Below are 24,811 nucleotides of genomic sequence, written 5' to 3' on the forward strand. Positions count from 1 at the left end.
ACACCATTAGAACCTTATGTTGCTATGATAACTAAAATGAAACTATGTTCAACAAATTATACTAGAATAAATCAGATTATTGAGTATACTTTTCATGTATAATCATTATAAATTATCAACTAATCCAATAACCATTATTTGTAAAGTGTACGCCATGGTTATGCCTGTTGCATAGTGTTGCATTGTTTGAAGTTAAGTTGAAGTAAAAGAACAGCAACCAAATTTTACTGTTACAGAATTATTTATGTACCACTAACACTAACATTCATACTGAGCAAGTAACAGTCCAAAAATCAATGTGAACAGAACCTATAGATGGATGAAATAGGAGCCATGGGGTGCAACATTTGTTCTTTCTCGTGTTGTCGCATGACAACTGAAGATACTGTACACCAATCAAATCCTTCCTAATACAATTTTCCATAACGACAAGCATCTTGGGCGGAGAAATGAACTGTGAGGTTACCAAAGAATTCACCACAGTTGACTACAACTAGACGTGAAACTGTGGTACCATTTATCCTAACAAACAATTATCAGCACTGCAACTAGTTGTGCTCATACTACCCATACAACAACATATTGTATATATTAATTACCATGGAGCAGCATTCCTTCCCGCCACTAATAAAGCATGGAAGTCGGAAAACTAGCTACTTCAGAAATTCTCGTAGTATATATCTTCAAATACATCGCCAAAAGGGATGAATTACTGAGTATGAGGCTCTCGAATTCCTGGTGTCATGTGCTTCCTGGAGCATCACTTCCCACAGCTGGTTTGCGATTCAGATATCGAATAACAGCATCTTCAACCCTGTTCAAGTTGTCAAACAAGATCAAATTTCACAATGATTGTAACTGACGTGCATTTGTATAAACATTGAAGAAAAAGCACATAAACACTGATCAAGTCTACCTTTTACTTGGCACAAACACTAACAAACTACTGAGACTTAAAACTGATGTGAATATAAAAAAAGGAAGAGGGTAAAGTGCAATCTTGAGAAGCCTCAGGGGTGTCAATATGATTTGCTCAGAGGAAAAACATGTTATGCACGTTTAGTCACTTCTGAATTTTGAAATGAAATCCTTCCGTGGATATGAATTGGTGAAAGTGCATCAGTCAACTTAATTAGAATCCAAAGAATATCATACATCACCCTAAACAAAGGCAACATATCCAAGTAACTATTAATCTCTAAACTATAAAGCTAGATTTTAAATTATTCTCATTAGATCAATGATAGCAATGCTGACAGTATAATGAACAAAAAATAAGGTAAATGTTAAATCTTACCATGGTTGGTTGAAGAAATCTGATCGACGCTCTTTTTCTGCATTGCGACTGGGTTCTCCGGAAACAATTTTCAGATCCCTGCTTTGAGATTCAATCAATGCATTAATAAATTCTACTGGCGATTGACTGAAACCAAGAAAGAATGACCGTCTCCTTCTGTGCTCATGAATTTTTCTAATGATTCCACATATTGCTTCATCACATGTCTCAATCTCTTTATTCTTTTCCACATTAGCCAATAAAGCAGACAACTCCCTCTGAATTGGGAAAGGAACATCAACCAACACATCATAACAAGCAGTTCCAACTGGACTGTTTCCCGATAGCTTGATCTTGTGTTCCAAAAGTATAGGCTGTGGAGGGAACAAATGTGAAGATATTTTCTGCGAAACCATTGTAAACTTCATCTTTTCTTCTCCAAATACTTTCTGAAGAGGCTGATCACAGTGAAAGAAAGAAGGGTCATTAGGATTTTGCAACTTCCTGGCCTTTACATAGTGCCAGATCGCAGCAACAATCCTTGGGCGGGTATCAACCTCAATACCAAGAACCTCTGTCAAAGCAGGTGAAAGCTTAAACTTCTCTGGCACGTAATTCATTTCCAGACGTATATTCACTGCAAACTCTTTATCCCCTTTCCGCTTTACTTCAAAACCTTCATGTGGAGCAGGTGATCGAGCATTCTCCCACATAATAATGTGATTATCTGGATATAGTCTCTGATCTAAAGAAATGGTTACTCTTTTGAAGAAAGCTGAAAACTTCGGATACAAAGGAGTGGACTTCTGAACCACTCCTGGCTGATCAGGGTCTACACCATCTTCCAATATCCTTCCAACTATCTTCAGCGTCCAGGTTGGAGGCTCTGCAGTTGGCTTCTTTGGAATTGTGCGAATTTGATTAGCAAAAGTGTTAAATACATAGATGCGAAGAGTTTTCTGAATACAGGGTGGGTTTTTGAGCGCTTCCTGGATGTCAGCCTTCTTTCTAGCAAGTGCTGCATCAACACGAGACTCAAACTCTAGAAGCTGTGTGTACAGTGCAGACTCAGGTAGTATAGCGGCCACTTTATCTTGCAGCTGTTTCTCGGGAAGCTTCTGCTTCTTCCTCCGCGAAGCAGGCGTGAGCTCCATCGGTCTCAAAGGGGAGAAGCTGTTAGGAGGGGAAAATCCCACTGGCCGAATTGGGGGTTTTAGAGGGATCCGTTTCCCACTTGCATTACCCGGTGTGGAAATAGCCGACGACAGCCCCAAACTCCCCAAACCACCACCTTGGTTCTGATTAAGACTCAACCCCTGTGCTTGCAAATGAGCCTGGATTTGAGCATGGGCTGCAGCTGCTGCTTGGGCATGGGCCTGAGCCTGAGCCTGGGCCTTGGACTGAGCTTGGACAATAGCATGAGCCTGGGAAAGTGGAAACTGCCCTTGAAAACCAACGGGAATCTGGCCTTGTCCTTGGGACTGTGAAAAACCATGGTTTGCAGGTATAGAATTGGAGGGTATTCCAGCATTGCCAAACGATGAGGAAGAGGCCCCAATGCCCTTAGAAGGGTTATTATTGTTCACAGACATCACTATCCAAACCTAATCCACTAGTCAACAAGAAATGGGCAAAACAAAAAACAAAAACAAAAACCTCAATACCAAAATGAAAATATCCTATCTTTTAACTCTCGATCTTAACCAGTGAACCAAGTGGGAAAACAACCAACAAATTCAAGCGTCCAAATTCAGAACTCTCGTGAGTCGCCACCAACTACGAATTTGCATTGCCCCGGAAAATTACAGAAAACCGAATATGAAAAACCACTGAATCGACTAGGGTTTACCTCGATCTGGCTTTGGAAGGATCCGCGTAACTCCAGGTGGTTAGAAGAACACGAGATTAGCTTCGGCGCGTGGGGCTTGGGTTGGAGAGAGGGATGGATTGGAAGGATCTGGAATTTGAGGAGAGAGTGGGCTAAATTAGAGAAATGGGAAAGAGTGAGAAAAATTGGGGATGGTTCTTTTGTGGAAGGTGGACGATGATGGCGGTGAAGCGTGGCTAGGGTTAGGAAAATGGCCCAATTTTGGGAGGTCAAACCTCAAAGTTTAGTCACTGAATGAGTATGCGTTCCCTTCTAAAGCTTTCCAGCAAAACGGCGTCGTTCGTGTTGCGTCATTCTTCCTATAAACTCATATTTTCCAAAAATACTTTAATAATAAGTATGATTACTTTCTTTTTATTTTCATTATTAATTTATTCTATTCATTTTAATTTCATTATGAATGATTGCTAGTTGTTATCTCATCCTATGTGTGTGAACTAATCATATATATATATATATATATATATATATATATATAGTTTGACTATTATATAAAATACTAAAATTAGGGACATTTTTATTCACATTTTTGAGAAACATAGTTCAAATAACTTTTATATATTTATGTTTGTTTTACATTAAATATATCTTTGAAAATGTGACCTTTGAAAGATTAGATAAGGAAAAATGTAATCATAAATGGAGAAACATATATATTTTGGTAAGACTTTAAAAATATAATCAATTTTTAATATTAGGAAGAAAATAAACTTTGATATCCGAGTTATGATTTCAAAAGCTTAACTAGACCAACCGTTTTAACTGCAATGGAATTAATTTACTAACTAGTCTGGACTCTTTAAAGTACAATTTTTCCAAAATTGGTAAGTAGTCAAGAATCAGTCAAACTTTGGTGCATTCAACTCATTTGAACAGAAAATCATTGAATTTGTTTTTTTTTAATTTAATAAAACACGATAGATAATTGGTTGATTTTGGAATAAAGTGAATTGTTTCAGTGATTAAAATTCAAAAGAAATAGATTAGAATAAAATCATTTTTAAATTAAGTTTTTAGTACTTTTAACCTATTAAAATGAGATTTTAATGTGTTAAATGCATTGCTAGAGTTTTGAAAACAAAAATATATGCTGTTATTAATAAAGTAAATTAACTTTTTAATCAATTAAAACTACTAAAAATTCCATATTAACCCATTTTAATGAACTAAAAGGGTTTTTAATATATTAGAAAAAAATAAATATTCTGTATTCACGAAAATTAAATAAAAACTAAAATTATGCAGTAATCAAAGATCTTTAACTTTAAATCAAAACCAATACATTAATTAAAACTGAAACAAAAGTGCAATGTGACGATGAAAATAGAAAAACAAAAAGGTTCAATGAACTAAAGTTATAACGGACTTCTTAAAGATTTTTTATAGTTGATTTTTTTTTTCTTTCTTCTGAAATTATTCAACTCAAACTTTATTTAGAATTGCATTTCTAGAACTAGAGCATTACACCGGAAGAGTCTTACCGACTTGAAATTTTTGATACATGTGAACCTTCTCTTCTTGATAATTTATTTTGGATAGTTTAATTTTAATCGTCAAATAAAGTTTCAAATTCTATATATTTTATCATAACAAATAATATTTAATTGTATTGAATAATTGATTTCATTTGTCTAACACAAATAATTTCAATTTCGTAGGAATTCTTCAAATTTATTTATGCTTTACTTCATAACCGCGTTTCTTGTGAGTTGAACTATTAAGCTTCTTTCAAAACTTCTTATAGATTTTTTATTGTCATTAGATCATATCCAACAAGTAACATAATGCACCTCGAAAGTGTTATAATTCATTATTGTGATGATCATGAGAATGTCAAGGAAAATAACATGTCGTAGATAAAAAAATTTTACTTAACTCTATGATCTTGTAAATGTTATATTTCATTATTATGATGATCATCAGAATGTCAAGGAAAATAACATGTCACGAACAAAAAAAATTTACTCAATTTTATGACATGCTCTCGAGATGGTTCTTGAAAAAAAATTCAGAAATATTGCAAAAGAAAATAGTGTTGAAAGAGAAATCCATGTATTATTATCACTTTTGGTATATTAAGGAGTATTCCAAAAGGCATAGGACAACAAAACGAAAAGAAATCAAAATTACTCTCTAGTTAGGGAAGAAGGGAATTTCAAATAACAGAAAGGAGAGATGTCATGCAATATTCCACACTCCTATAGCCCTTTCTTTCAAAACAAATACTCTCACTCACTTACTCAATCGTAATGGAATCTTTTTACTCCTACTACTTCTCCTAACAAACTTCTACATCGTTTCATCCTTCTCTAAATCTATTGCCATATGTTCCCTTGATGTTTCACCACTTGTATTCTTTATCATAACATTACCCTCTCCATCAAGAGTGACCTAGAAATTGATCTTGATATAAGAAACAAATTCCCAAGTGTAGTCACTAGTACCCTCCCATTGGATCGAAATTTGAGAAACCCACATGTCACAAATTTGAATTTTGAGGGTGTTGAGAATAGCTAGAGGCTGCAACTAAGGTCCTTTTATAATTGTAGTAAGCAATAGAGGAATGTATTGAGAATCTGGAACACCCTTACACATTTTCAACAAGGAAACATGGAAGACAAGATGGATTTTAGCCTATGTAGGGAGTTCCAATCTATATGCAACATTACTAATGCGATCCAAAATTTTGAAAGGACCAAAATAAAGCATGGACAATTTTTGATTATGTTGCAGGCGCAAAGAATGTTGGCAGTATGGTTACTCGCAAAGAAAAAATCATCAACATTAAATGCAACTTGAAAGTGCTTTTTATCATCATTAAGTTTCAAGTGGGATTAAGCATGGGATAAATTATGCTTAAGTTGAGCTAGTAGACGATCCCTTTGCACTAACTAGGCATATGTGTAACATCCTGCCCGGATATTACGATTTTAAATAATAAAATAAAAATATAATAATAATACTTTATTACACCGATAAAACCAACTCAAATCCAATTTTTATAAACACAATACATTTTCAAAATCAGAGTCATTATAAAGTCAAGTTCTATAATTCCAATGATTACAAGAAATCCTTAAAACTCATAAAAATGATGAAACGTTGCCACAAAGTTTCCCAACTAGCCCGCGCTCGGGATCTACGCTCCACCAGAACCACCTGCAATATCATCTGCTCCCGTGTACCATGTACACGATCATCACCAAATGCAAGCAGCACCATTCAACATCTCCATTTGGTCTCGTCTGTCTCCATTTGGTCACGCTGCCATAACCTCCATTGACGCACCACTCGAGCTCGTCGGACAGTTCAACATCTCCAGCAGCACCTGTACCAACACCTCCACATCCTCCCGTGTGATATGCCATACACGATGCCAGAACCGCAGCTTCGTGTTCACACATCGAACCACCCCGCTGCACCAAGCTCAACACCTTCATGGTAACGCCACCATCGAAGCCATGGAAGCCACCGCGAGTTCGCCATGGAAGCCACCACGAGTTCGCACCTGCACCGTAGCAGTACTTCACCAACACAAATCTATCCTCCCTCTCACACTGCCATCACGCATACGAAGAGACGAAGCCATTCACGCATCTACACCGAGTTCTAATCGTCACAGATCTGCACCAGTTCGAACCAGACTGAACACCACCACGCTGTCGCCGTGAGCCTCATCGAAAGTACATTCTGTGTCATCGCAAACCCCTTACGGCAGCCCGCCGCCATGAGGAAACCCTAACCATGGAAGGACTCATGAGGAAACCCTAATTCTGGAAAGAGAAAGCGCTGCCACATGTCCGCTTCTCAATGGACAGTCCAAAAAGTCAAACTGGTCAACCAGTCAAATCTGAGCAAGGATTGGTCAACCGTGGTCAATTTGTCTATTTTATGTTATACTTGGCAAGTGGTTCCTCTGCAAGAACCCTAAATGGCCTAACAAGGAAAAGATAGTCTGGCGGCAATTCACCACCAACCAGACTAATTCTCTGGAAATTTCCCAAAATCACCAACTTTAAAAATGGAATATAACAATTCATACAAAATCATACCAAATTCAGCATATCAATCAAAATTAAATTAATTGACGCATGAAATTACCCTATTTAGCATGTCAATCAAATTAAAATTAAAGTTAACGTGTAAAGCTCCCCTAACCTGGTCTCCTTTGCTTAGAACTTTGAAAATTCTCCCTTGATCACCAATGGCCCTCTTTGGTTCCTCTCAACACTCTCAATCCTCACAAACATTAAATTTTTGTTCTCCCTTCTGCAACCACAATAACAGCCCACCAAAACCCTAATTGGTTGTCTTATGATGGTTTTCCAGCCCTCTTTGACTGTTAGGGTTTTCCTCTACCCTTTCATATTCAATCCAAAACTAAGTTTGGCAAAAATATAGTTTAATTTGGGTTCTCCAAGACTTGAACCCACAACCATGCCAATACCAAATCAATGCTAAACCATCAAACCAATTCATGTTTCTTGCTAATTCATATAATTCACATATTATATTATTTCACAACATAATTACACATATTATTAAAACAACAATAATTAATTAATACATAAATAGCATACATAAGACTTGAACCCAAGTCCTCTCACACAACTAAAGCACTCTCAACCACTTGAGCTAGTACTTTTCCACATTATTCAAATCAGAATTAAATACCATCAATGTTCTTCCTACCCGCATTTATTAATTAATTAATTAATCATTTATTTATTTAATTTTCACGGGTCTTACACCATCCCTTCTTTGCCTTCACATGTTTCGTTTTGTATTGGAGTAGATCTAAGCACCACCAGCAACCAGTGCCCTCCAGTTCCGTCCATATTTCATCCACACTCCAACATCAAATCCAGTTAAGTTTTTCTCAACCATTGATTCATATTTTCTTTGATTTTTCGTGAATGATGAACCTGATTCATAAACTTGAATGTTGTTGTGTGCAATGTGTGCCATAGATCCATGTTTTAATCACTTTAATCCACAACCCATTTACTTTAAAGACCCATTTTATTTTTCCGTTAAATTTGCAAAGTGGATGTCGACATCCGCTTCAGAGATCTCTACTGCGGATGTCAACATCCATTTCACTCTTTTTTTTTGTTTTCTGCTCATTGCGGAAGTCGACATCCGCTTCAGATATTTTTGTTGCGGATGTCGACATCCATTTCGTTTTTTTACTTTTTATTTTTTACCATATCGGATGTCGACATTCGCTTTGCGAATTTCAATTGCGGATGTCGACATCCGTTTCCTTTTTTTTACCATTGCAGATGTCGACATTCGTTTCATTTTTTTTACCATTGTGGATGTCCACATCCGCTTTGCAAATTTTAGTTGCGGATGTCAACATCTGTTTCCTTTTTTTGGTTTTTTGTCATTGTGGATGTCGACATTCGCTTCAGAGATCAAAATTGCGGATGTCGACATCTGTTTCGTATTTGTTTTTCTTTTTTTAGTTTAAATATTTTCCCCAAAATATATATATATATATATATATATATATATATATATATATATATATATATATATATATGCATGATGTACGTAATTTTGTTCTTCTTTTATCTTACAAACAAATTGATTTCTGTTGTAGGGGTTTAGGGTGTTTGTGCATTTCCTTGTTCCTAGTTGTCTGTTTGTGCATCATACCCTCTAAGGTGGTAGATTTGTTCAATACTAATTGTTACTTGGATTTTCTCAGAAACGCTATGTGATGTTGTCTTGCATGTGATTTATTGTAGCAATCTGTTCTTTAGTTAAAATCTAGAATCATAAAACCTAGAATTTAGTCTTATTTTAGTTGAATGCTACGGTTTGCTTCAAACGAAGTTGAATGCTACTCTTTAAAGTAAAAGTTACCCTTCAAAAAAAATTTAAATTGGAAGATGATTAGAATTTAGTCTTGTTTTATGATTTATGTTTGATTGTAGTGTTTGAAACTTTCAATTTGTTAGATATAGTTTGGACACAAGGTAATTTTTGTAGACATGGTTCACACGATGCACCCGAGAGTTCTGCATAGGGTGCTGCACGGAGGAGACTGACCGCTTCATCTCGTAGAAAGGGGTCAGCACGAGGTTGATGTTGTTGAGGATGATGTTGTTGAGCATGAGGCTTCTGATGTTGCTCAGGACGAGGAGCATGGGATTGGTAACGATGGTGCAGGATTTCCAGGTGGTCCCTCTGATACATCTTTATTGACTCGGTACTAGGATCATGTTGCACGTATCATATGAGAAGGTGATAATGTAGATTTTTACCATTATCTTGGCTATCTTTTGCTAAAAAAATCAACTCCTCCTGAGCTTTTAACCCACTTAATCCTCACTTTTACTTTGTTTTTGTGAATAAATACAATATAGGTTATATAGATCTAATTATACCACTAATCCTCATTTTTATGTCCAATTTAATGATAGGAAGCTTTTTGTCTTAAGCTAAAGAAGTGGTCAACCAGAGAAGAAAGAAGAAAAAAAAAGCCAAATTTGAAGATATGAACTTAGCATTTCAAGGCTAAGCAATAGAATTCAAGGTTGAGCCCCATTCCTCTCGCATTTTTCAGCGCTGAGCGCTAGAATTCAAGGCTGAGCGTCATTCTTCTCGCATTTTTGGGCGCTGAGCGCCAGATAGCCAACACTAAGCGCTAATTGGCTCACAATTTTTGACGTTGAGCGGTGCAGGGACAACGTTGAGCGGTGCGGGGACAACGCTGAGCGGCACCTGTGCTGATGTGGTAATTTTACCATATTTCTTCTAGTTTGCTCGAAAGGAATGCATCTTTGGTAGTTTGGGACGCAATTTTTCACTCTTGGAGAGCTTGAAGGTGCGCTAGGGCTTATGGGAACTATCCTTTGCTCCTCCTTGTATCTTCATCTTCTTCCATCTTCCATTTTGTAAGTTTGGGCTCTCCATGACAATGGAGAGCTAAACCAATTTTGTTGGTGGTATACGTAACCACTAAACTCTCGTGTATTTTGCAAATGCTTTGAATATATTATATGCCTATTCCATTAAATGCTAGTATTCTTGTTTCCTTGCTTAATGCTTTCTTAGTTTGATCACCCATTGCATGATACTTGGTTCATTCGGTATTGGAAAATATCTTTTGAAACCTAGAAATGAAACAAGATACCTAATGAAGGTTGTGTCTAGGAATGGAACTTGACCCATTGGTTGTCTTAAACCCTAGTTTATAAAGCGGGTTTGTTTGTTAAGAGTTCAAGGGATTAATTTTTAATAAGGAAACCTAGGCTCATTCTATTAAGGGATTAGAGTTTGAGTAGACTTGTGGGTTGACATTAGTATATTGATGGAAGGGGTGTGCTTTCTTTTACATGCATGGGAGTGAGGTCGGTGAAATCTAACCCCAACAATACCATTCCATATCAATTCTTGTCTTTTCCACCGTCTAAGCGTTTTAACCGCCAAAGTTCACCTTTTATTTTTTTATGCACAAATTTACTTTCTTGCATGAAACTCAAAATATGGATTCATTCTTTAGTTTAAATTAGTCACTAATTACGCCATTATTTAGTATACACGAGTGTCTTGGGAAATGATATCCCTGTCTTACCGGTTACTACTTGCTGGAGTCAATAACAGAGGGTCAAGTTAGTAAGAAGTTTTTATAAATGTTTTATTTTATTGTTGTTATGTATTCTTGCCTCATAGTTGTCACATTACACTCATCTTTTTCTTTGAGAGTGAGAAGTATATTTGCAGGTTTTACTTGACTTTTAGTCATATCAACAAGCAACGAGTGTTCATTGGACTTCAACCTACCCGCATAAGGGTGACCAACTAGAGTAGATGAGATGTCGTGATTATGGAAACCACATTTTACGTTCAACATCCATCCCTCCCCTTGAGAGATGGGTTTGCCTCTCAATCTAAAGGGACACTCACATTTTCTTGTCCCAGATAAACTCGGTTCTGCATCACATTTGTATTTTATATATTTTCCACCTCTTTCACAACCTAATAATACATGGGTCTTTCTTCCTGGTTGTCCATTATATTTATCTGATCTTAGAATAATAACAACAAATCCAAGATTAAAAGCAACCTCTCTAACCCACTTAATTAAATCTTCACATGTTGGAAAGATATCATCAATTGTAAAGTGAGAGGTATAATCTTGTTCGTATATATCAGGAACGAAAGCAGAAAAGTCTGACATCAGACTAGAATTTACTTGAGAATCCAAGAAACTCAAATAACTAAAATGATGATCATCCATAATTATAATAATGACCTATAATAAAAGAAAATATTATTTAGGAGAGATATAAAACTTAAATGGGTGAGATATAAACACGAGCATATATACGTACGTAGTAGATCTTAAAAGAAACAACATAACACAAAGTTTAGTGGCATGTATATTATCCCACTTTGCTTCACCATTTTTGGTGACATATCATTCTAGTTGACTGCAACATGCTTAAACTCATTAAATCTCTTTAACCAATCACTTTACTCATTTCAACTACTTACTTACTTGCCAAACCCATTTTGTTCCAACACCATGAAACCCAAATAATTATTTTCAAAAGGGTCTTAATACTACAGCCATGTTATTCAGAATAAGGTTAAAAAATCGTGTCTGGTGGTTGAGGTGCAAGATTGGATTAGAAAGAGTGTGAGGAGGTAGATGTGGAAAATGAAGAAAATGGTAGTTTTGGGAGGGAGGTCCTACAAAATTAAGATTAAGGATGTTAGTGTATGAAGCGGATGTCCCATCATACCAAAAAAAAAGATACGAAACGGATGTCGACATCTGCAACGCAACTGTCTGAAGCGGATGTTGACATTCATAATACATAAAAAAAAATATGAAACTGATGTCGACATCCTCAATGCAATTGTCTGAAGCGGATGTCGACACCCATAATACCAAAAAACAAAAAAAAATACGAAACGGATGTCGACATCTGCAACGCAACTGTCTGAAGCAGATGTCGACATCCGTAATACAAAAAAGAAAATATAATTGCGAAATGGATGTCGATATCTGCAACTCAAATGTCTGAAGTGGATGTCGACATCTGTAACACCAGGGACCACTTGGACCACTGGTGGGAGCTTGAATCAGAGAGACACTAGGACCACTAAAGCTTGAATCAAAGAGACACTGACTAGAGGGAGTGAAGAAAAATATTGGGAGGAAACAAAGAGAGTGAAGAAAACGGAACGTGGGAGGAAAGTTGGGGGTGCAGGCTGAAGCAGAGATAAAAAGAAGAGGACTGGTAGCGTAATAAATTTTCGTTTCATTATTTTCAACCACCAAAGGAAGGTAAAATTTATGAGGGAGAAAAACGTAATTATTGGGGGTACATGAGAAAGGTTGGGGGTGTAGGGAGAAGCCCCCTAAATTAACTTCACACTCGGTCCAATTTGTTTGACAAAAATATTCTTGCCAGAAACAATACACTCCAGAAGCTGAAGAAGAAATTGTCCAAACTTTGTTATAATTGAATTAATACACTCCAAAAATAATCTAAAAGGAATACATATGTCATTATCGTTAAAGTGTATAAACAACATATTTTATTGTTATTAACTTATATCAATAAAGTAATTACACAAAAAGTCAATAATATTTTTTTATTTAAAAAAATTATTTTATTTGGATTTATCAATTTTTTTTATGAATCAAAAAGCTTAATTCCCAATATAAGGCTCAATTATTTTCTACTCTTATTTTTAAGGGTTGCTCCTAATCAGTTGGGCCTAAAGGCTGGCCCAAAGGGTGCCAAGGCCCATAAAGCAGTCAAGGTCCCTCATTCTGCACTCACTTGCCAAAATCGGTGCTCTCATTCTTCCCTTTTCTCTCCATAGAAGCTCTTGCTAGGGTTTGGGTCTTACCCTTCTTCACGTTAGCTCAACTCCATTCTTCAGTCCATGTAAGTTGATTCTCCACCGTACCTTTTTCATTCCCAGCTCTGTCATCATGATTCTAACTGGGGTTCACCATGGTAACCCATTTTGAATCTATTCCACTGTTTTACAGCTTGTGAATCTGCCTCGTGGTCGGTAGTACTCACTTGCTTGGGTGTCTGAATATTCTGCTAGCTTTTTCCAGGTAAGGGAAGCTAGGATTTATGTTTTTAAAGTTATTTTGCCGATTTTTGGTCTGTTTGTATGGTTGTGATGCTTGAATGAGATTGTTGGTCGAATAAAAATATATGGTGTGCGAGTATGTTTGATTGATGTGACACTACTCTTTTTTTTTTTGCATTGCACTACTCTTGATTCAATCATATTTAATTTGAATATAAATACAAAATTTTAGAGCTTTACACAAGCTGCAATTTTATTTCTAAAATCCCAAAATCGTTTGCATAATGTGTTGTTAAGTTGGATTGCTATATTAAAGCATGAAATGAGTGAATATGCATGAGTAAAATGGCGTATGGGTTGTGAATGATGAGTTTGGCATGATCTTGGCATGTAATGAGTATGGGATGGTTGGTTATAAAATTGACATGGAATTGGTATGAACAATAATGTTATATCGATTGATGGAACATGATGTTAGTGTGGTCAGGACGTAATTCCACGATAGTTTCTTGGTGGTGCCTCATTGGTCAAGGCATAATTCCATGGAACTCTAGGTGAGATCTCCTGATGGTGCCTCATTGGTCAGAACGTAATTCCATGTTGGTTGCATGGTGGTGCCTCATTGGTCAGGACGTATTTCCATGACCCTGTTAGTGGGAGTTTCGTGGTGGTGCCTCATTATATAATTTAGTAAGGATTCAAGGTAAGGATTGCATCATGACACTCTAAAGAGTCAGTTAGTCTCACGTAGAGCGTACTGGCTCAAGTGGTGAGAGTAGCAGGAGGCCTAAGACACTTTAAGGCTAACCTTATGTGTGGTAGGATGAGACTCTTTGACAATTAGCTCGATAGAGCAATAGAGGCCACCACAAGTGCAAACATCCGGTGAATCCGACTAATTATATGTATCCGGATAAGTTGTGTCTTGAGTCTTAGTGTATTGTTTGCGAGTCATCACATGATTGGTCAATGTATGTATCTTTAACTATGAAAATGTATGAATTGTATGATAAAACATTTTTCTACGCTAGCTTACCCTTTCTGCTTGTTTGTACGTTCTGTGTATGGTTTTCTCTTTTTGCGATGATCATCAATTGATTGATGTGAGCAGATGCAAGAACTCCTCGTGGTCAACAGGATATTGGAGATTCCGTTGCCTAGTTCATTTTGGATCAGATCCTACTTGTCTGAATTCTCTTTAGGGTTGTAGCCCATGTATTTGTCTGCTTCTTGGACAATTATTTTAAATATTGTTGACCCTTGAATTCTATTTTGTATTGACATCGTGGTGTGCCTCAGTATCTCATTTTTTTATACCTTGTATATTTGTAAGTTGTGATGTTATACTCCTTGACTCAACTTTCATTTAATTATTTTATTAATTAAATGGGACCTTACACCAAAGTAAAATTAATCACTATATAATTTAATAATTAGACTAAAATACAAATTAGTTTAATTACCCGGAATTGACATATTTAATACATATCCCTTTCCACTAGTTCTTAGAAGAAGAATACGTTAAATTTTAAGTCAGTTATCAAAATAACTCCTAATACCTACATACTTTTCTAGCAATTAAATTTTCCTGTCATCTTTGTACATAAAAAACACTGATTTGATTTGATTTACCAATGTGGATATTTCCTTCTTTTATCCTTCTTTTATAAAATTTTGGATGCTCGATATATTTTTTTTCTAACCTTTTTCACCAAAAAATATGACATCTCTATATAAATTAGGCAATTGTCTTGCCTCGTGTGTTTTGCCTCGTGTATTAGAGAGTAAAATTCTGGAACCTCTCTGTTCTCTCTGCAAGGGCAATTGTTCCTTCCTATTCGTTTCCCCTCATTGATCAATGAGTTTCTGTATCAGTGAGTGATAATCTGATTGATTTTTTTTAGAAACCAAGTGATGGAAACGAGTGAGGGTTTTTCGAGATTGATACTATCTTGGTCTCTTGAGGATGTAGTCAACAATGATCTTTACATAGACAAGGTCAGGTTACTGATGTCCTAGCTTTATTAAGTGGTCATTTGTTCCTCTATGACGTTTTTTTTTCCTGAGCTCACCATAGTTAGTTTTAGGTTAAATTACGCTGTAAATTCTCACTTTAAAACTTTGAGTGTTTTTGTTACTACTGTCTAGTTAGGCTAGTAGGCTTTACGCAACAAACTTGCTGCCTGTCGTATGCGTTGGGTTTTGTTTGGTATTTACAAAGTTCCTTAGTGTTGGTGTAATAATTCAATTTTCCTCTTTACATTGTTTCTTAGTGTAGGATTGAATCAATTTGTTTGACAACATAGGTGGACTGTCTGATTCTGGATCATTTGATTTGAGCCCAATATATAGTGATTTCTAGAGGGGAATATGTGTCACATATCCATATCCTGTACTCTAACATTTGGCAGGACTTATTGATGAAGTATCTTATATATGAAGCACTAATTCTTTTATGATGATGATAGGTTATAGTTTTTCTTACAATGTCTGAGAAATGTGTTTTTACTTGCATTCACGCAATTGCAATTAGATATACATTATGTTTTTAGAATTTTTATACACTTTAGATATGTAAGTGTCACATATAGTAACCTGGCAATTTAAAAATAAACATATCGTATCACCCTATCGGATAGTATTTGATACAGTTATTGTATCCATGCATCATAAATTTATAAGTAGGTGTGATCACCCTGATCACGCATACAAGGGCTACCTGGGGTTTCTTTAGTACATAACAGGCTTGAGGATTCTTCATTGAGTATGTTCTTTGATGTGAAAAAATATTGTTTTTCCTTCTTTTTTATATATTGATTTTTGTACGGATTAATGAGTTATGTCATGTGTAAACGAAAATAATTCTTACAGGCTGCATGCAGTTATTGGTTAGGACTGAGGATTTATATCTTTCTAATATGTTGATAAATATCTGATTGTGTAGTCAACATTCATTGCATACTAGAAGCTCCTTACCTTTTTTGCATATAATTAGATTCTAAAGCTGTTATGTCTGTACGTTTTAATAGGTGAGGCAAATTCCAAAGACATTCTTGTCCGTAGCTCACTATTTGAAATCATTTACTTTTCCTCTTATTGAGGAAACTCGTACAGATTTATGCTCAAGCATGAAGATGTTGTCAGAGGCTCCGGTGTATGAAATAACCGACATTGCTTTTTCTGAAAATTATAAACCACCTCAGGATTTGTTATACCAGATAGAAATGAAAACAGTGGTAGATAGTGATAGAAAAGGAGATATATGTGAGCCTGAGATTGGACAACTTTTTACTTTGACTAATACAAGGCCAGAATGCATAGATGATTTGAACAAGCATGGAAATTCCTATCTTATTGGTTTAATTGGGAAGGTTAGAAAGAAAAAAGACGAGGAAGATGTTTATGAGGTTCAAATACTAGCTTCAAATCCCATTAAATTGGAAATGTACTGGCAGGAGGATGGCAGATATCTATATGGCATATATGGTTTTGCTGCCTATCTTATCAATATAACAACAAATAGGCGTATATGGAATGCACTGAACTCGGATCCAGAAGGTCCAGATATCCATGTAATCAAACAACTGCTCCAACCTGATCCTGCTGTAAGAGCAATGGTTTATTCTCTGCCTTTTACCATAGATATATATGCCTTGCAATGTCTAGTTCATGGTATAACTGTACAACTGGTTAGCAGATGAAGCTAGATCTTTTGTATATACCCTCTAATTTTGTTCCATTACCTTGTCAAGATAACCTTATTGATTGGATAGATGATTAAGTACTTCAAATGTTGCATCTTCTGACAGGTTGGGGGAAATTGTGCTCAATGTTTCTCTAGTGAAAGGTGCACTATTGATGTGTCAAATATTGGTGCTGTTATTCGATCATTCGATTTGAACAAAGCTCAAGAAGAGGGAGTTTTAAGTTGTTTAGCTGCAAGGGAGTGCTCTCACAAAATTATTGTGAAATTGATTTGGGGCCCACAGGGACAGGGAAAACAAAAACAAAAACAGTTGGCTCATTACTATTTGCCCTCCTCAAGCGGAAATGCAGAACACTTACTGGTGCCCCAACTAATGTGGCTGTGCTGGAAGTGACTTCCAGGTTTCTTAGGCTAGTGATGGACTCCATTGATTATCACACTTATGGTCTTGGCGACATAGTGTTATTTGGCAACAGAAAGCGGATGAGTATTGACGATCGAGATGATCTTCTTGATATATTTCTTGATTACCGTGTAAATATTCTTGCCAGGTGCTTTGCACCCTTGTCTGGTTGGAAACATCATTTAGAACTGGTAGTTGCTGTACTTGGCAGGCTAAGTTGGGTATAACCAGGAAAGAATGCCTTAAAATACTGAAATCTCTTGTAAATATCTTCGTTCTTCCTGATTTTACTGATGAATATTCAATCAAAAGCTTTTGTCTCAGAAGATCTCGCATGCTTTTTTGTACTGCTGCGAGCTCTGCTAGATTGCATGCAGTAGAACACTGTAGACTAGAAATGTTAGTTATTGATGAAGCTGCTCAACTCAAAGAATGTGAGTCAAATATACCTTTACAACTTCCTGGTCTTCGTCATGTTGTGCTTATTGGAGACGAGAAACAGTTGCCTGCCCTAGTCAAAAGTGAGGTGTGTTCCAGTCTTGTTATTTCCTGTTTTCCTGACTGTGCAAGCATGTTCGTTATTATGTCTCACTTTTTTAGCTCTATTATGAAATTCATGGAAAAAATATTTCAACATATAGAAATTTTTATGAATATACAGATTTCCAGCAAGGCAGGGTTCGGAAGAAGTTTGTTTGAAAGACTGGTCCTCTTGGGTCATGAAAAACAGCTTCTCAATATTCAGTATAGAATGCATCCATCCATTAGCTTGTTTCCAAATATGGAATTCTATGACAAACAGATTTTGGATTCTCCAAGGGTCAAAGAAAGAAGCTATGAGAAGCATTTTCTATGTGGTGATATGTTTAAGTTCTACTCTTTCATAAATGTTACTTATGGACAAGATGAATTAGATGAAGGGAATAGCCGGAAAAATAGGGTGGAAGTAGCTGTGGTATCTGAGATTGTTTTTGAGCTCTACAAAGGTAATTTTATTATGTGATCTATAATATGACTACGGGTAAAAGTAACCAACTGAACTCTAAATGTTTGTGATAAGTTCTTCATCATGTAATTTATGAATGGTAACTTTTGTTGTAATGTTTGGATTTTAATTATCATCTATTGACTCTTTACAGAATCAGTTTCTAGAACACGGACTGTTAGTGTTGGTGTTATATCTCCATATAAAGCTCAGGTTATTGCCATACAAGATGCTATTGGAAAAAGGATTGGAAGTGATGTTGATCATAACTTTTCCGTGAAGGTTTGCACTGCTGATGATGTCCAAGGTGGTGAAGAGGATGTGATAATAATATCCACTGTAAGATATAATAACATGGGATTTGTGGGTTTTATTTCTAATCTTCCAAGAACTAATGTTGCCTTAACAAGAGCAAGGTATGATATGTTCCCATTTATTATACACGCTATTTGTTCTACATTTTGTTGTAATCATGAATGTCCTGTTCCTTATCTATACAGGTATTGTCTTTGGATAGTAGGTAATGGGGAAACTTTGATGAATAGTGGCTCTATTTGGGAGAGAATAGTCCTTGGTGCTAGGTCTCGAGGGTGTTATCATAATGCTGACGAAGATGATAGGTTATCTCATGCTATTACAACTTCCATTATTGATCTTGGTCAAGTTGGTGATCTACTGCATTTGAGTTCTCCACTCTTCAGGAAAGCAAGGTGGAAGGTAACGGACCTTAGAATCGTTCTCGAGACTCTACTTTTAATACTGAAAAAGACATTAGAATTCAAGTTAACCCCTTAAAGCATACATAACAAGAGACAGAGAACATTTCCAACTAAAACAAAAAGTTTCTCACATCATAAATGCATACCAGATCGGTTATTGTCCTAGTCTTCTGACAATTCTTAAACTGCTTTACCTTTTTCATGAACTCCCGTGACTTTATTATAGGTTTGTTTCAATCAAAGTTTTCTAATCTCTATGGCAAGAATTAAGAGCACTGAGATTTGCCAGAAAATATGTTCCCTGCTGAGGCAATTTTCAAGTGGTTGGCGTCAGCCTAAACGGGAAATAAATCTTGGAGTTGTGGATGATATTTCTTCCCAACTATTGGAGCTGTACAAGGTCAATGAGTCACTTTATCTTGTTTGGACCGTCGATGTTATAAAGGAGAACTCAAATTATGTTCAAATTTTGAAGATTTGGGATGTTTTTCCATTGTCTGAGGTAACCAATTTGGCAAGGAATATTGACATTTCATACAGGAGTTATTCCGTTGATATTCTTAGATGCTGCAAAACCAGATGTTATGATGGGTATAACTCCTATACTAACTCTGTTTAGCTTCACATGGTCAAAAATAGTGGAAAATTTATTTCAAATAGAATCATTAACATATTAGTTACTGCAGGAAATTTGACATTCCAGGGACATGGCTTGCTAGTTCGAATCATCTGACAAATAATAGTCTTCCAGATCCTATGCAAGTTCTATGCAACCAATTTTCTTCACTTGGACCGAGGAAAAACTAGAATCAACAGTATATTACTCTCACCTCCCGTGAATTTTATTTGTTACCTACCCCTCACCTTTGTTTTGAAAAAAATATATAAAAAAAATCAAAAAGAGGTTTGTTATTCGATGGCCATTTTTTTAAGGTGTTTAAACGCAGAAGAGGTTAGTGTGGTGCAAGTAAAATACAGAAGGGGTCAGAGTAATATACTCAATTTCAACCAGTTAGAAGTTATAGGTAAGTTTTTCTTCTTTTGCCTTATTGGGACTTCATTGTCAGGCCATGCCTTATTTTAGATTGTGGTAGTTCTTCTAAATTCTAAAGTAATCCTTTCCTTTGGTTAGTCCAAATAAGATATTGATCTTGGTTTCTCACTTTGTATGTCCATCTTTAAACTTATTTAAGAAATAAGTATCATCAGGGTCTCTCTACACTTTTGAAAGTAAGGACAATTTTGTTTCTGATCTTTCCAATGTGGTTTCTTCATGAGATTTCATATTGTTTATTTAATTTATTTTATTGATGAGGCAGAGATGATGATTCTTTCTTTTCTTTTTTTTTCTTGTTTTTCAGAAATATTAGATTTTGGAATCTTTGGTTGGAGAGCAATATTGAATTTTTTGGGAAAGTATCGGCTTCAACAGCGAGGTCAATAGCAATTGTGTATATATACATATAGAAGAGTATATTCTCTGTGCATACAGTCATAGGTTATATAAAAAATAATCCTTCTTTTGGGTTTGCTTTGGCTATATTTCTGACATGATAAGGACGAAGTATGGTTTGTGACTCAAAGACAAGTTATATTCTTCTACAGGAATTGAACTCTGGTGGAGTAAGCTTTCACTTTAGAGAGAAAGTAAAAAAATCTCAATAATCATCGATGAAAAAGATCAACAGTTCATATTACTCGAACATGTCCAACAAGCCATACATTTGTCAAAATCTTGTCTTAATTTTGTCATTAATGATCGAAATGTCTCACATCTCCTTTGTGTTGCAAACAAAAGAGTAAATTCCTTTCCGAAACATGAATATTTGAGTAGTCTGATTGTATGTGTAAATCAGGCATGAGAAGGGTGTAAGAGATGTCCTTTCTGTTACATTACACGCTGAATATTTCTGATGTATAGTTTCTTTGTGATTTGTGTTTTTTTTTCTTGATTTTTCTGTTTTTAGTTAACTTGCACTTATAAAATCAAGATGAACCAACAAAAGTGAATGTAAGAAAGTTTTAGATGGTTAATCAGATTTAGGCGATTATGCTATGTATTTTTAGTCAGTAGGGTGGTTGTTAGTTGTGAGAGGATTTAAGATGTCTATCTGTGCCAATGCTCTTCCAACTTTCAGATTGTAAAGTTCAGTAATTTGTATTTGTATAAAAATAAAGCATTTGATTTGATGGAAAAATAAATAAAAATTAATCGGTCGAATATGTTATTCAGTTTTGGGCTATTTCTTCCTCCACAACTATGATTTCTTCATGCATCTTCGTATGGGTGGTAGAAAAGTGTAAAATGTCATATTTTAAAATTCAAATCACACAATTAAAAAAATATGTTTTAAATTATCCTATCCGAAATATATTTTCACATTTTATAACTTAAATTTCAAATTATATAATTTAGAATATTTTTTTAGACTCAAATTTATTTTGAATTATGTATTTTAAAAATGCGTTTTATATTGTTTAATCTATAATATATTTTTGAAGTATACAATCTATAAACATATTCAAAACTTTAAATCGTATGTTCTGAAATATATTTTTAAGGTGAAATAAATTTTTGAATTTTAAATTGTACAATTCAAAACAAATTTATGAATTCCACAATTGAAAATGTTTTCGACTAATGGATGATTTGAATTTTTTTCATACTCATAAAAATTACTGAAAGGAAGTATTGAATGCTAAAAAATTTTGCTTGAGTTTGGTTGTGCTTTATAACTAAATTTACATTTGTGCATAATAGAGTTGAATATGAAAAAAATGGCTAAACCTAATTCTAAGCTAAACTTATGATGAGATGGAAATCTTAAATAAATGAAATGGATCTTTCAAATTTTGGATATATATATATATATATATATATATATATATATATATATATATATATATGTATATATATATATATATATGTATATATATATATATATATATATATATGTATATATTTACATAATAAGAAACTATAGTCCACTATTTTTATATTTTTGTTTATTTATATTTATATACAAATTCTTTATTTATACCACGTCAATTATAATTATAATAGTAAACTTATTATCCAATTGACATCTTTATATTTTTAAATATTTTAGTCATGTGTTTTATATTTAACTACTAAGTTGGGTGGAGTTAGATTACAACTTCTTATAGTTTTTTAGTCTTGTTCATCTTTAGGCTAAGTGAATTATAATAGTAGACTTCTTCATTTGTTGATCAACAATATTTTTGTGTGTGTACATATTTTAGTCATTTACATATATTTTGTAGGTAGCTACTAGTATTGAGAATATTACTTAATATCTTTTTTTATTTAAATTAGTTTTGGAAAATATTTCAGTTTTAGAGACATGTGTTAGTTTTAGAAATTTGTTATTATTTTAGATTAGGAGTGAGATATTCTAAATATTTTATACTTGATATTTGTTATATTTTGCTCTATATATAGAGTATATCAATAAAATAAAAAAACATGTTCCTCCGTATAACATATCACATATATCTCTCATATATCTTTTATATCTCTCATATTATCAAAAGCCCTAAAAATCCTAACAACTGGTATCAGAGTCATTGTTCTTACTACCGATAGAATGGAAGGAAATATGTCACACGTCGCTATTCCACTCTTTGGTGGTGAAAGCTATGATCTATGGGCGGTAAGGATGCAAACATATCTAGAGGGGCTAGATCTATGGGAAGTTGTGGAGGAAGATGATGTTCCCTTGTCTGAAAATCCCACCGCGGCTCAAATTAAAGCACATAAAGAAAAGAAAACGAGAAAGGCAAAGGCAAAATCATGCTTGTTCGCAGGTGTTTCACAAATGATTATGACCAGGATCATGACTCTAAAGTCTCCCAAAGAAATCTGGGAATACTTGAAAGCAGAATATGAAGGGAACGAGAAGATTCGAGGCATGAAAGTTTTGAACTTGATAAGGGAGTTCGAGATGCAAAGAATGAAAGAGTCAGAGACGATTAAAGAATACTCAAAAAAATTGTTGGGTATTGTCAACAAGATAAAATTGTTGGGAAAGGAGTTTCCAGATTCTAGACTTGTTGAGAAAATTCTGGTGACGGTGCTGGAAAGATATGAGGCATCTATTGCTTCCTTAGAAAATACAAAAGATTTGTCTACAATCTCCTTTACAGAGGTGATACATGCCTTGCAAGCACAAGAACAACGAAGATTGATGAGAGAAGATCATGAGGCGGTTGAAGGTAATTTAAATTACACGGAAGATAATGCTCTCATAGTCAAGAAAAATAGAAGGAGCAAATACAATAACACACAGGTTTTTCCATCTTGTCCCCATTGCAAGAGAAAAGGTCATCAACCTAACTGGTGTTGGTGGAGGCCAGATGTCAAATGTCACAAATGTGGTCAATTGGGACATGTGGAAAAGGTATGCAAATCTAAAGATTCTCAAGAAGATGTTCAGATTGTGGAGAATAAATCAGATGAGGATAAATCAGAGGAAGATCTACTTTTTACAACATCATGTGTCACAACCAACGAATCTTCAAAAGATTGGATTATAGATAGTGGTTGCACAAACCATATGACTCATGATAGAGAAATTTTCAAGGAGCTGAAGAAATCAAATATTTCCAAGGTAAGAATTGGGAATGGAGAACAACTTGCTGTGAAAGGACAGGAACAGTTTCAATTAAAACTCATTCAGGTATCAAATTAATTTTTGATGTCTTATATGTTCCTGAAATTACCCAGAATTTGTTAAGTGTTGCTCAATTGTTAGAGAAAGGTTATAAGGTCTCCTTTGAAAATAAAGTATGTGTGATAAAAAATGCTAACAACATAGAGGTATTCAAAGTCCACATGAAAGACAAAAGATTTGTGCTGGATTTTATTAAGGAGGAATTTGATACAAAGAAAGTGAACATGAAAGAAGGATCAAAATTAGAAAATAAATATCTTTGGAAGAAAGTAGATGTCCAAGTGAAGAAAGGAGATGGAGGTTCACATTTTAATATTCACAAAAGGTCCAATGCCACTCCAATGAAATCCACATCGGACAAAGAAAAAGAAGATGATCTTGATATAAGAAGAAATATGAAGGATGATGCCAAATTGAAGAAAGATGTGATGCCATGGAAAAAGGAGAAAAACAAATATTGCAAGCACAAAAAGAGGAGAAAATCAAGCATCAAAAGATGGAGAATCAAATCCGAAGATATAAAATAAACAGATATTAAGCAAGGAGGAATATTGAGAATATTACTTAATATCTTTTTTATTTAAATTAGTTTTGGAAAATATTTCAGTTTTAGAGATATGTGTCAGTTTTAGAAATTTGTTATTATTTTAGATTAGGAGTGAGATATTCTAAATATTTTATACTTGATATTTGTTATATTTTGCTCTATATATAGAGTATATCAATAAAATACAAAAACATGTTCCTCCGTATAACATATCACATATATCTCTCATATATCTTTTATATCTCTCATATTATCAAAAGCCCTAAATATCCCAACAACTAGATCAGCAGAGATTAACTTACAAATTTTTAATTTTTACTATTTCCTCTTTTTTTCTTTTTTTTTCTATCTTTGCATTGAGTGAGTGAAATTAGGATTATAACTTGTAGTTTATACTCAACTTATTTCTACTATTTTCATTCTCTCTATATTTTTCTATTTGTTTCGCTTGAGAACCTATTGGATCCTTACAATTTAAAAACTCTCCATTGACTATATTGTGCCATATTTGTTTTT

At 34.7% G+C, this 24,811-nt stretch overlaps 1 protein-coding gene and 1 pseudogene across 2 annotated transcripts; one reads left to right on the top strand and one right to left on the bottom strand.

Moving 5' to 3' along the window:
* Positions 1-279: 279 nt before the first annotated feature.
* On the bottom strand, positions 280-3,429 carry LOC114181894 (SWI/SNF complex component SNF12 homolog). Of its 2 annotated transcripts, XM_028068544.1 has the most exons (3): positions 3,126-3,429; positions 1,298-2,888; positions 280-814 (listed from the first exon to the last, which is right to left on the bottom strand). In XM_028068544.1, exons 2-3 carry the CDS (start codon positions 2,866-2,868, stop codon positions 742-744), a joined length of 1,644 nt encoding a protein of 547 aa, XP_027924345.1. In that variant the 5' UTR covers positions 2,869-2,888; positions 3,126-3,429; the 3' UTR covers positions 280-741. The 2 variants fall into 2 exon arrangements, with proteins under 2 accessions (XP_027924345.1, XP_027924343.1); XM_028068542.1 differs by having other exon boundaries at positions 1,298-3,428.
* Positions 3,430-15,003: 11,574 nt separating this feature from the next.
* LOC114181009 lies at positions 15,004-21,006 on the top strand (annotated as a pseudogene).
* The last annotated feature ends 3,805 nt before the right edge of the window (positions 21,007-24,811 follow it).

The sequence above is a fragment of the Vigna unguiculata genome, chromosome 4 (assembly GCF_004118075.2).
Source record: "Vigna unguiculata cultivar IT97K-499-35 chromosome 4, ASM411807v1, whole genome shotgun sequence".
NCBI classification, from domain to species: Eukaryota; Viridiplantae; Streptophyta; class Magnoliopsida; order Fabales; family Fabaceae; genus Vigna; species Vigna unguiculata.